Below are 13,935 nucleotides of genomic sequence, written 5' to 3' on the forward strand. Positions count from 1 at the left end.
TTCATTTTTCTCACTGTTGAAAAGAGAGTCAGCGTCTGGTTTCCCCTTTTCTTTTTGTGATGAGGCCATTGGAAGGATTAACTTAGATTCCAGGGTCTAATATATTTCTGTGGTATTTAAAAAAAAAAAAAGGATCATTTAACACATATGCCTTAGAAGCAGTCCCTTGAGGAGGGTCAGGTTTGAAGCAGATAGAAAATGTCAAAATTCATTGGGTACACACAAAGGACGAGGAAAGTAGAACATCCCAATACTGTTGCCCTGAATGCAAGGAATAAAGCAGTCCCGGGTAACTGAAGGAGAACTGGCCATCAGTAAGCATGCCCACTGTAAGGGAAGGCAGGACAACAGAGAACTCTTAATTGTTCAGAGAACCCCGAGAAGCTCTGACCCCTCCCCCGCAGCTCTGCCAGAATGTTGGGCCCGGAAGAATGAACAGGTTAACAGATGTGTCCACAGTCAGGGCAGGATGGAAGGTGGTCTGACTCACAGGACTGGCTGAGCCGTTGCAGACAACAGGGCTCACCTCCATGAACGTCAAAGGAACGGAAGCAACTCTGAAGCACTTCCCCTTGCAAGGAGTCCCTGTGCTGTACAGAACCACCGAGGCCTGGGAGAGAAGAACACAGCGACAGCCTCTTCACGCTGTAGGAACCAAGATGGACAGCACCCAATAAGTGACAAGCAGATCGGAGTCAGGGAAAGACCTGCCTATCAGGGAGGTCTGCCGCCGATGGACATAGACCCTACATTACCAGCGGTTTCTTGGGGCCATGTCAGCGGCAGCATCAGTGAGAGGGATTGTCTCCATTCTGTCTTCTCTACAGATAACACAAGTGCCCGTGAAGGAAGCTAAGGTAACACCTCACATCTGGGCTGCCCAGCAGTTGACGTTGGGGCTGAGACTAGTGCCAGGACACCCATCTGTCAAAGTAGGGATCTTGGTGCTATTAATTTTTCTCCCAAGTACATTCTGCGACACAGGAGCTGTATATTACTCTTCCTATGAAACGGTCATCCCCAAGAGATTGCCAGTCCAGGGGAGTGAGGATCCCGGACGAAGGGTGACCTACATGCTGCTGATGCAGGGCCAGCGGCAGCTGCTTCACCTGAAGGTAAAGGGAGACTACTCCGTGAATAACTTCCCAGTCTACAGTTACCACAATGGCATCCTCGGGCAAGAGATGCCGTTCCTCTCACAGGACTGCCACTATGAAGGCTACATGGAAGGGGTGCCGGGCTCCTTTGTTTCCGTCAACATCTGTTCAGGCCTCAGGGGCGTCCTGATTAAGGAGGGGACTTTCTACAGCATCGAGCCCGTGCTCTCTTCCAAAGGGTTTGAACACGTCCTGTACACCGTGGCACATCAGCCTCAGGTCTCCTGCAGTATCACTCCCAAAGACAGCCCAGGGGACACCAGCCAGCAGCAAGGGAGCAGGAAGCCCGAGGACCTGCAGGAGCTGTCTGACTTGTGGTCACACACCAAGTACGTGGAGATGTTCGCTGTGGTCAACCACCAGCGGTTCCAGATGTGGGGCAGCAACGTCAACGAGACGGTCCGGGCAGTAGTGGGCATCATTGCTCTGGCCAACAGCTTCACTAGGGGACTAAACACAGAGGTGGTGCTGGTGGGCATGGAAATCTGGACAGAGGGGGACCCGATAGAGGTCCCGGTGGACCTGCAGGCTACACTGAGGAATTTCAACCGCTGGAGACAGGAGAAGCTCGTGGACCGGGCCAGGCACGATGTCGCACACTTGATCGTAGGGCATCACCCGGGACAGAATGAGGGCCAGGCGTTTCTCGACGGTGCCTGTTCAGGCGTGTTTGCAGCAGCTGTGGAGGCCTTCCATCACGAAGATGTCCTGCTGTTTGCAGCGCTCATGGCCCATGAGCTGGGACACAACCTGGGTATCCAGCACGACCACCCGGCCTGCGGCTGTGACCCTAAGCACTTCTGTCTCATGCATGAGAATATCACCAAGGACAGTGGCTTCAGCAACTGCAGCTCTGATGACTTCTACCGTTTCCTCCATGACCACAGAGGGGCCTGCCTGCTTGACAAGCCTTGGCACCAAAGCCGTGAGCGCAGAGCTGCCCGTTGTGGAAATGGTGTGGTGGAGGAGCCCGAGGAGTGTGACTGTGGTTCTGCTTGTGACCATCACTCATGCTGTGAGTCAACATGTACACTGAAGGAGGGTGCACAGTGTAGTGATGGGCTCTGCTGCTACAAATGTAACTTCAGAAAGAAAGGGGTCTTGTGTCGTCCTGTTGAGGACGTGTGTGACCTGCCTGAGTACTGTGACGGCAGTTCTCATGAGTGCCCTGCAGACAGCTACAAGCAGGATGGCACACTGTGTGACAGGATCTACTACTGCTCTAGGGGTTTGTGTAAGAACCCTGATAAGCAGTGCACGAAGATATACGGGTATCCTGCACGATCAGCTCCCGACGACTGCTACATTTTAATGAACACCAAAGGGAACCGGTTTGGAAACTGTGGCTATCACACCGAGGCTAACTTAGGATACGAAGCCTGTTCCAATGAGGATGTATTTTGTGGGAAACTAGTGTGTACAGATGTTAGTTTCTTGCCTGAAGTCAGACCCTTACATACACTCCTCCAAATTCCTTATGGAAATGACTGGTGCTGGAGCATGGATGCCTATAACACCACTGATGTCCCTGATTTTGGAGATGTGCAGGGTGGCACTTCCTGTGCCCCAAACAAAGTCTGCATGGATTACTATTGCACTGATCACACGGTGCTCCAGTACGACTGTGAACCAGAGAAAATGTGTCATGGGAATGGAGTGTGCAACAATTTCAGGCACTGTCATTGTGATGATGGTTTTGCTCCTCCTGACTGCAGCAGACCAGGAAATGGGGGAAGTGTGGACAGTGGTCCTGTTGGGAAGCCGGATAATCGAAACTTGAGTATTTTTATATTTAGTGAAGGTGGAAAGCTGCGGTCCGACGAGGATGACATAAACATGAAAGTAGTGATGCTAGTGGTCCCCATATTCCTTATCCTTCTGCTGTGTGTTCTAATGCTCATCGCCTACCTCTGGTCTGAAGTACTAGAAGCAGTGATATCTCCAAGTTCATCGGAGTCTTCCACAGAGTCCTCAGAAGGCCAGGGGAGGAGATAACCTCCACGCTGCTGAGGTTGTAAGAACTTCACGTGGATCACTGCTGTTGATGGCTTGTGTCTGCAGGACACTTTGGACTGACTAAGTGGTTTTCAGAGCAGGCTGCAATTGCACTATCTAGTGTCATGTGTCATCTGTACTGGGATGCGTTCCTCAGTGACAACCACTCTTCTATCATGGATGTTTTTATGGGATCTGGATGTTCTAACTTGCTCTGTCAGCTACTGTTCATAAAATAGAGGTGATTTTAAATAAATATGAATAATAAGGCCTTTTCCTCCTTCAGATGACATCACTCCAGACTAGCTATCCTCGTACTTTGGGATCTTTAGTTTTAATGCTTTTTGGACAAGGCTAGACCTCAGGTACCCAATAAGTACTTGGGCACAGGAAAGAGCCTCAGCACAGAGCTCTTAGCAGTGCTGAGCACATAATAGCAACATTTAATTTTTCTATTTGATTTCTCAGTTTTTCTATTGGATTATAAAAAAAAAATTAGTTGTGCAGTGGTGGCGCACACTTTTAATCCCAGCACTCGGGAGGCAGAGGCAGGCGGATCTCTGTGAGTTCGAGGCCAGCCTGGTCCACAGAGCGAGATCCAGGTAAAGGCTCAAAGCTACACAGAGAAACTGTAGGTTAAGCAGCGGCGCTTATGGATGCCGACAGATGTTGCGATAATCATGAGCCATGGTTACCTTTCTAGAACTTCACTGGGAGAAAGAGGGAGGGGAGGGGAGGGGAGGGGAGGGGAGGGGAGAGGGAAGAATATGGAAGGAGAGAGTGGGGAAAGAGGGCAGAGAGAGGGCACGCCCGCTTTTTTAATTACGTCGCAGGCTGGTGACGTAATTAAAGACATAATCCTGACAGAAGCCCTGTCTTGAAAAACCAAAGTGGGAAACTAATTCATTGGGTAGTTAGAGAACTGTACCGAGTCTTGCTTTGTTTTGTAAGTGGAAGATGCTAGTCCGCAGGTAGTTAGAGCTGGGTCCTAGCAGCGGTTCTCAACCTGGGGTCAGATGACCCTTTCACATATAAGATATTCACATTACAATTTGTAATGTGAGAGGCCAGCTCCCACCTCTTCAAGGGTTCTTAGGAGGAGGAGAGAGGGATAAGAAAATATTAGATAGAGCCAGGCCAAGGTGGCAAATGTCTTTAATCCCAGCACTCATACACTACAGCTTTTCTCTTCCCAGTTCCCTGTTCTAACTCACAGGCAAAAGAGTCATCTGTGGCACTTAAGGTGTGCCAGGGAAGACAAAAGCCCAAAAATAAAATTGCCAAGTGCTGGCACCCGCTGACTCCCAAAAGCTGTTGGGTCCCTGTTTTAAGTGAGAAAAAAGGTCATGGACTAGAAAATGCCCTGCCAGGCCATCAACAGCCTTGTTAAAAGTGCCACCTATAAAGACAACCAGTCAGCTGACTGCCCCTAGGCGCCTAGACGCATGAGTACATCAAGCTAAGACCTTGGGCAGACCTAGGCTTGGCTACAGACATGGCAGGGAACCAAGAATGCAGTAGTAGGGAATGGATCCGTTTCTTTCCTTCTGGACACCAAAACCACTGACTCAGTCCTGGGAGTTTTGGGATGTCACCTCTCCTTTCTCTATTGTCAGGTACAGAGGACAGTCTTACCTACCTCACCAGATTTAATTGCACTTTCAGAGTTACTTAATGAAAAAAGATTTCCAGCTAAGGTAAGAACTCAATGTCTTGCTCCAGTTCCACTGCCTGTGTTTCTCATGTGCATACAGACAGGGCCCTGATCTTTGCCTTGTCCCTACTTCCAAAAAAGTTAATTCTCATATACCACAGCTTTTCTCTTTCCAGTTCCCTGTTCTAACTCACTGTTCAGCTAATGATACAGGACCACCACAGAACTGGAGTCCAGAGATCATCAAGTAAGAAACTGTAACAGCTAAAAGGTATTTATACCCCCAGACCCAAAAGCGTCTGGGTGCTACAAAAAAGACTTGAATATAAACATCTATTGCTGTGAGATGCTTTTAACAATTGATCACCTGTATCCTGGATGCCAAACTAGTAAAGGAAACAGGTGCTTTAAAATAATCTGTCTCAAACACAAATATAATAATAATAATAATAATAATAATAATAAATAATCTGTCTCTGATGAAGCTTAACATTTTTCAAAATCCATCTGGACAAGCTGGATCTACCAACATAAAATAATGATGATTCTTTTCTCTCTAAGTTTTTTTTCTATATCACCAACATCTTGTCAGACAGAAGGTTCCCAGCCACAGCCAAGAGGGATACATGTCTCTAGGGCAAACAGATGGCAGACAGTATCCCACAATGTCTGTCTACCTCAGAAGTCTCCACCTCCCCATTCCTCCAAGAGCCAACTGACGTCCAATAGTCAGCTGGAAGCAGTTTTTGAGAGAAATGACGCACCTATTCCCATCTACATGCTTTTTTTAAAATAATAAGCAAAAGTCTAGGATGTAAGGATTATGTCCTTAATTATGTTACCAGCCTGCAATGGCATCCCAGCCTAAAAAGTGGGCATGCTCTCTCTGTGTCCTCTCTTTCACACTCTCTCCTTCCATATTCTCCCCCCTCCACGTGGTCTTTCTTTCTCTCTCTCTCCCCCTCTCCCTTTCTCTCCCAATAAAGCTCTAGAAAGGTAACCATGGCTTGTGATTCAACATCCATTGGCATGGCCATTGTAGGTAAGCTTTGATGTTTTATTTTATTATTGTTATTGTTGTTGTTTGTTTGTTGCTTGAGACAGGGTTTCTATGTGTAACAATCCTGGCTGTCCTGGATCTCACTCTGTAGACCAGGCTGGCTTCAAACTCAGAGATCTGCCTGCCTCTGACACCAGAGTGCTAGGATCAAAGATGTACACCCCCACCACCTGGCTTGGCTTTGATGTTTTAAAAGCCTCCTGCTATTTCTAGCTTGCTCTCACTTTTTCCTGCTTGTGGTTTGAGATATGAGTTTTCAGCTTTTTATGCTGCCATACTGGGTGCTTGCCGCAACATTTCCCCACTGTCATGGTGATGGTACTATAAACCCCATATAAACTGCTCCTTCTATAAGTTGCCCTGATCATAGTGTTTTATCATAGTAACCAAAACAAGGAGAAAAGTCAGCAGTGGTCTTCCCCAGCTTCAGACCTTGCATGCTACAGTATCAACTCAACAAGCTCCCTGGTACAATAGTGGGGCAAAACCAACTGACTTCAGGTTAAATCTGATACACGCTCTGCAGGAGTAAGAGCATGCCAGTTCAATGGACCTAGTCAAAAGCCTATGGGTGGGGAGGTCACAGGACCTAAGGAAACCTATTACTGTTGTTAAATAGACAGGTCATAAAGTACCTGACAAATGCATGGTTACATTCATAGATGAGTGCTGTCCTCAGCCTTGATCAAAGCAGCTTCTCTTTGCAGCAAATGATGGTTAATGAGAGACACACTGTCAAGGTGCTGAGCACTAAATGGAACCTGGTATCACCCCTCCAAGGATCCTGACAGAACATAGAGAAGAAGGGGCAGAAAGAATGTAAGATCCCGAATGGTAGAGAGGAGTGCCACAACACAGTTGAGGCAACCATGAACTCACGCTAGCTGCAGTTACCCACAGAGAGTCTGAGCAAGTCTGAGCGAGTTAACATTCAGTTATAGATGGGGAAGGGCCTTAAGTGGCCCACTCAGTCCAGGGGAGCTCATGGCTGTGGGAAAAGAGGAAGTCACTGTCTTCAGTGATGTGGGAAAAGAGGAAGTCACTGTCTTCAGTGATGTAGCCACTGGTGAGCTACCGACGCTCAGTGGACAGCATTTCATCCATGCCCATATGATAGGCCCTGGTTAACCCTAGTGGGTCTGGGTCACAAAACAAGGAAGACATGAAAGTAGGATGAGGACCTGGTGGCAGAGGGTGTGGGTGGGGACTGGTAGGGTGGGGAGAGGTAAAAGAGGGTGGTATCACCAGAATATTATATTCATTCATGAAACTGTCGAAGAATTAGCTGAAGAGCTAACAAAGAAAACCGAGTGTGGTGATGTGTGTCTGATCCCAGCTCTCAGGTTGTGAAGAAAAGAGAATCAGGAATTCAAGTTCACCCTCAGATATATACAACTTCTAGGCCAGCCTAAGCTATGAGAGACCTTGTCTCCAAAAAAAAAAAAAAAAAAAAGCAAGGAACCAGAATAAAAATAGGTACAAAGACAAACAGACAGAGAACCACATACAAAGTTAATGCACACAGTTCAGACACCCACAGGATTCCCTCTTTGGGGCTTTGTTCTGGTTAGCACACAACAAGGGGCAGCAGGCTGAGCAGTCATAAAAATCCTGCTTTCAGGAGCTGGAGAGATGGCTCAGAGGTTAAGAGCACCGACTGCTCTTCCAGAGGTCCTGAGTTCAATTCCCAGCAACTACATGGTGGCTCACAACTATCTGTAATGAGATCTCGCGCCCTCTTCTGTATACATAATAAATAAATAAATCTTTTTTAAAAAGATGTTTTTTAAAAAAATCCTGGGTTGGGGATTTAGCTCAGTGGTAGAGCACTTGCCTAGCAAGCACAAAGCCCTGGGTTTGATCCTCAGCTCAAAAAAAAAAAAAAAAAAAAAAAAAAACCTGCTTTCAGGCCATCAGCATGACATCTGACAGAGGAGCCAAGACAGTCCTGTCCATGAACACTGTTGGCAAAATTGGGTAAACATATGCGCAGGAATAAAGCTGTTTCATACCCTCTAAACAGATACAGAAATCAAGGGAAAATGACTCAAAAGCCTGAATAGTGCCCAAGGTGGGCTCGGTTGGTACAGTGCTCACCTAACGCATGAAGCCCGGGATTGGTCCCTGACTTCGTATAAACTGATTGTGGTGGTGGCACACCCATAACCCTAACACTTGGAAGAACAACTACAAGTTCATAGTGAGTTTCAGGCCAGTCTGGGATACAGGAGTTTCTGTGAAGAAAGAAAGAGAGGGAGAGGAAGAGGAGCAAGCTGAAATGTAATACCTGAGCCACTGAGCCACAGGATAACATGAGAGAAACACTCCAAGGCATTGGTGTAGACCAGCAATTCTCGACTTGTGGATCATGAGCTCTTTGGAAGTCAAACGACCCTTTCACAGGGGTTGCCTATCAGATATCCTGAATGTCAGATATATTTACCTTCAATTCATAACAGTAGTGAAATTACAGTTATGAAGTAGCAACAAAAATAATCTTATGGTTAGGGGTCACCACAACATGAGGAACTGTATTAAAAAGTTGCAGCATTAGGAAGGTTGAGAACCACAGCTGTAGACAATAATTTCCTTTCTAAGAATTCTTCCCAAGGGCTCAGGCAAGTAAAAATAGAATAAGCATCTACCAAACTACAGAGGCAAGACATGGCCTATGGAGCCTTGAAAATAGGCTTGTAAACCATTCATCTGCTAAGGGCTTACATTTTGAGAACATACACAGAGTTGAACCCTAAAACCAAATTAATCCAAATTTTAAAATGGGCTAAGGAACTCAACAGATACTTCTCCAGAGAAGACAGGTGTGTGTGCCATTCTGAGGCCGTGCCTACATAACACAAAACAGAGACTTGGTTTCCAGTATGGTGGAGTGACCAAAGGGGCTGGGACACATGGAAATATGCTGGAGACCGGAGTGTCTGAAGCCCACTACTGGAGGCACAAGCAGGGAGCCAGGGGATTTCTTTCTTTTTCTTTTTGAGTCAGGGTTTCTCTGTGTAGCTCTGGCTGTCCCGGAACTCACACTGTAGACCAGGCTGGCCTCAAACTCTCAGGGATGTACCTGCCTCTGCCTCCCAGAGTGCTGGGATTAAAGGCATGCACCACCACCCCTGGGGAAAGCAGGGGGATTTCTAGTTGGAAGACACCCTGGGCTACATAGTTATTTCGAGCCTAATCTGTGATTCATCCTGAGATGTCTCAAAAGACAAACATTCTATCCAGAAAATAGCCAACAAATGTATGAAACAATGCCGAATCACAGTGGTTATTGAGACATTAGAAATCAAATCAGGGATCAAAACCAAATGCTGATGTGACATGAGGGAAATTCGCATACGCTGTTGTGGTGGATTTGACCAGCATGGCCATTACAGAAAACACCATGGAGAGTTCTCACAGTAGGATCTATATGATCTAGCAGCTCCACAACCGGTTATGTTTCTAAAGAAGATGAATAATTTATACCGGAGACACACCTGCTCTTCCATGAACTGCAGCTGTGTTCATGATAGCTCAGATATGCAGTCAACCAACTCCTTTGCTATGAAGTGGAGGGAACTGGAGGTCACACCAAGTGAAGTAAGTCAGACACCTAAAGGAACGCCATATGTGCTAATCCTCTGTGGAAAAGGAGAAGGCTGGTCTTGCTAAAGAGCAAAGGAGGTGGTGGTCCCAAGACGAGGCGGGGGGACCTGGATTGGAAGACAGCTTGGTGACATTCACCAACAGAATGGTTTCTAGTGTTAGTTCTAGTTTTGGGCAGCACAGTGGGTAAACTCTCTGTTAAAACAATGTACCACTCTTCAAAGTCAATCAAAAAGCATGAGATCCCCAACATAAAATGGCAATTAATACTTGAAGAGTGGAAATGCTTCCCACATTAAGTACTGTACATTGTTTACAAATATATCTCGTGAAAACTTAATTTGTGTGTCTGTGTACACACCTGCATGAGTTCATGTGAACCTTGCACTAGAACAAAGTCTCAGACAGGAGGTGATCCCACCAAATGCCAGGACCAGGAGGAAGATTAAGAGTTTCAGGCAGGCCGGCTGGTGGTGGTGCACACCTTTAATCCCAGCACTTGGGAGGCAGAGCCAGGCGGATCTCTGTGAGTTCGAGGCCACCCTGGGCTACAGAGTGAGTTCCAAGAAAGGCACAAAGCTATACAGAGAAACCCTGTCTGGGAAAAAAAAAAAAAGTTTCAGGCTAGCCTGAGCTAGCTACACAGCAAAACACTGCCAAATAAACAAGGAAACACACACAATCCATACATAACCCTAAGGGATCAATGTGTCAGGGTAACTATCAAGAGGGTGAGCCCTTAGAGACGCCAGCCACTGTGGACATGAACACACATATGGGGAGGGTACCATGCCATCATCCACAGCCTCTGAGAAGCCAAATCCGGAGCTAGAAGAGTGACTACTGTCTTCCCCACGGGCTGCAACCCTAATCACATCGGTGCTACAACACACAGCTAAGGGAGTTGGCTCCCTGGCCTCATCTAACAGCCTGGTCTCTCCTCTCAGAGTGGGTTAGGACACTCCTGTCTATGGATTGAGGGCTTTAGAGGTCGGAAAACAGACACCAGAGTGTGTGCACCTAAGGTATCTCCAGGATCCCTGACCTGGATCATCTGGGGTTAGCTGAGCAACTGACAACAGGAAGGCTGAGAGAGCTGTGGGGGAGGGGTGTTCCATATGGCTGAGTGAGCTGTGGGGATGTTATGTCCTCTCTCAAGGTAGTCTCACATTATAGAGGCCACAATCTGTCACAGCACATCTCTCCATCTTATCAAAGGAACTTAGCGACGGGGCACTGGAGCTGACTCTGACAGAAGCCACCAAGAATGGAAGCTATCTGAGAGGTCAGAGGCACCAGGAAGAGACCCAGCCAGCAAGCTAAGCTCACAGACTGGGAAGTAACCACCACTTAACCCCCCAGCATAGATGGGGGGATAATACCAGGTTCTCAGTGTCAGGGAGAGCAGCTGCTGCCGCTGCTTAACACACAGGCCCCATAGCATCAACTGATTCAAGAAGGCCATGGCAGACATGGCCACAGTGATACACTTAGCCTCCTCGTCTTCCAAGTATACCCTATGTGGCTTTATATAAAGTTGGGGGAGCACTTCAGTCTTGGGCTCTCCAGATGGAGAGACTGAGGCTGGGGCAAATGGCAGAACATTTGTGTGTCAGGCTGGTGGGCATGTTGCTCTCAGTGGCAATTTTTCTCCCAAGTACATTCTGCGACACAGGAGCTGTATATTACTCTTCCTATGAAACGGTCATCCCCAAGAGATTGCCAGTCCAGGGGAGTGAGGATCCCGGACGAAGGGTGACCTACATGCTGCTGATGCAGGGCCAGCGGCAGCTGCTTCACCTGAAGGTAAAGGGAGACTACTCCGTGAATAACTTCCCAGTCTACAGTTACCACAATGGCATCCTGGGGCAAGAGATGCCGTTCCTCTCACAGGACTGCCACTATGAAGGCTACATGGAAGGGGTGCCGGGCTCCTTTGTTTCCGTCAACATCTGTTCAGGCCTCAGGGGCGTCCTGATTAAGGAGGGGACTTTCTACAGCATCGAGCCCGTGCTCTCTTCCAAAGGGTTTGAACACGTCCTGTACACCGTGGCACATCAGCCTCAGGTCTCCTGCAGTATCACTCCCAAAGACAGCCCAGGGGATACCAGCCAGCAGCAAGGGAGCAGGAAGCCCGAGGACCTGCAGGAGCTGTCTGACTTGTGGTCACACACCAAGTACGTGGAGATGTTCGCTGTGGTCAACCACCAGCGGTTCCAGATGTGGGGCAGCAACGTCAACGAGACGGTCCGGGCAGTAGTGGGCATCATTGCTCTGGCCAACAGCTTCACTAGGGGACTAAACACAGAGGTGGTGCTGGTGGGCATGGAAATCTGGACAGAGGGGGACCCGATAGAGGTCCCGGTGGACCTGCAGGCTACACTGAGGAATTTCAACCGCTGGAGACAGGAGAAGCTCGTGGACCGGGCCAGGCACGATGTCGCACACTTGATCGTTGGGCATCACCCGGGACAGAATGAGGGCCAGGCGTTTCTCGACGGTGCCTGTTCAGGCGTGTTTGCAGCAGCTGTGGAGGCCTTCCATCACGAAGATGTCCTGCTGTTTGCAGCGCTCATGGCCCATGAGCTGGGACACAACCTGGGTATCCAGCACGACCACCCGGCCTGCGGCTGTGACCCTAAGCACTTCTGTCTCATGCATGAGAATATCACCAAGGACAGTGGCTTCAGCAACTGCAGCTCTGATGACTTCTACCGTTTCCTCCATGACCACAGAGGGGCCTGCCTGCTTGACAAGCCTTGGCACCAAAGCCGTGAGCGCAGAGCTGCCCGTTGTGGAAATGGTGTGGTGGAGGAGCCCGAGGAGTGTGACTGTGGCAGGGCCTGTGCCAGTAACCAGTGTTGCAATGAAAAGTGTAAATTTAAGGAGGGTGCACAGTGTAGTGATGAGCCTTGCTGCTCTCGATGTAAGTTTAAAAAGAAGGGACATACTTGTCGTCCTGCTGATGGAGCATGTGACCTGGATGAATACTGTAATGGGACCACTGCAGTATGTCCTGAGGACAGGAAAGTACAAGATGGCTCTATATGCCATGAAGCATACTTTTGTTTTAAGGGTTACTGCCTGGATCCTAGCTCTCAATGCTCACGTATTTTTGGGTATGGTGCACAGTCTGCCTCTGATGCATGCTACAGCTCTCTGAACAGCAAAGGGGACCGGTTTGGAAACTGTGGCCTTTCTTCTGAGTCTCCAAGAACATATGTCAAATGTTCAGATCAAAATACAATGTGCGGAAAACTTATATGTACAGAATTAGGCTTCTTACCACCAATCAAACACAAACACATACTGATCCAGGTCCCTCATGCAGTGGACTGGTGCTGGAGTATGGATGCTTCTGATGGTGAAATAGAGAGCGCTGATAAAGGATATGTGAAGAACTCAACTAACTGTGGCACACATAAAGTTTGTAACAATTTCCTTTGTCAAGACGACTCCCTCATTACATTTCCCACCAACACTTCCTGCAGTGCAGATGTATCTTGTAATAGACATGGAGTTTGCAATGATTTAGGGAACTGTCATTGTTCACTTGGATTTGCACCCCCTGACTGCAAAAATGAAGGAACTGGAGGCAGTGTGGACAGTGGTCCCACCATTCAACCATCAAATGAAAATCCTACAGGAGATGTGGGTCTAAATTCTAATGAGCAAAGTGAAAATGATTTGGTACTTAACTTAAAGCTGATAGTTCTGGCCGCCCTTTTGATACTCTTAATCCTATTCATAACCATATGCATCATGCTTGCCTACAATAAGTCAGAGCTGCCTTCTGAAGCAGAGCCTTCAGAGTTTGAGAAGGTTCCAGAAGGGGCTGAAGAGGAAGAGGAAGAGGAGGAAGAAGGGGAGGAAGCATAAGAAGGAGAAGAGGAGGAATAAGTAGGGAGGAACATAAAGCCAATAGCTGAGCCTCCTGCAGCCCTGAGGAGAGGTTCAGTAAAGCCAGGGCTGTGCGAACAGAGAGCTGGACGCTCTCACTAGGACATCAGAGCCTAAAGATACACTGGAGCGAAGTAGGAGTCTCTGTCCTTCCATTTAGTTGATGAGTGTTTATATATTCAGTATTTCAGTACTTTAGTTTTCAATTTCACTTTTGAACTTGTCACATATATCTTTGGACATCCACGTTCTTGTATCTTTGGGCTAATTCTTTTGGCCACTAGAAACTAATTTAGGACATGATTTCTTCCACATAGATTGTCTGGTGCTCCTGAATTTATCACTATCCCCAGAATTTTCATTCCAAGTAACAACTATCTATTATGTAAGGACAATTTCCATGACCTTCATTGTTCTAACTTGCCCAAAAAGGGATGAGTCTTTAAATAAAACTGCTAACATTAGACATGTCTTTAGGTCCCATGTAATGTATTTGTTGAGACCGTTCTATTCTGTAGTGGTGTGGGAAATGTTGTACCTCATAAGGAAGGGGGCCTAACTTTGGA

At 47.5% G+C, this 13,935-nt stretch overlaps 2 protein-coding genes across 2 annotated transcripts; both read left to right on the forward strand.

The window, feature by feature from the left end:
- Positions 1 to 246: 246 nt before the first annotated feature.
- LOC118572316 (disintegrin and metalloproteinase domain-containing protein 1a-like) lies at positions 247 to 3,387 on the forward strand. Its single transcript, XM_036171852.1, has one exon. It carries the CDS (start codon positions 774 to 776, stop codon positions 3,150 to 3,152), a length of 2,379 nt encoding a protein of 792 aa, XP_036027745.1. The 5' UTR covers positions 247 to 773; the 3' UTR covers positions 3,153 to 3,387.
- A 7,651-nt stretch (positions 3,388 to 11,038) lies between these two features.
- LOC118572793 (disintegrin and metalloproteinase domain-containing protein 1b-like) lies at positions 11,039 to 13,369 on the forward strand. Its single transcript, XM_036172662.1, is given in 1 exon segment — positions 11,039 to 13,369. A coding segment is annotated over 1 exon segment (2,331 nt).
- The last annotated feature ends 566 nt before the right edge of the window (positions 13,370 to 13,935 follow it).

The sequence above is a fragment of the Onychomys torridus genome, chromosome 22 (genome assembly GCF_903995425.1).
Source record: "Onychomys torridus chromosome 22, mOncTor1.1, whole genome shotgun sequence".
Taxonomy (NCBI): domain Eukaryota; kingdom Metazoa; phylum Chordata; class Mammalia; order Rodentia; family Cricetidae; genus Onychomys; species Onychomys torridus.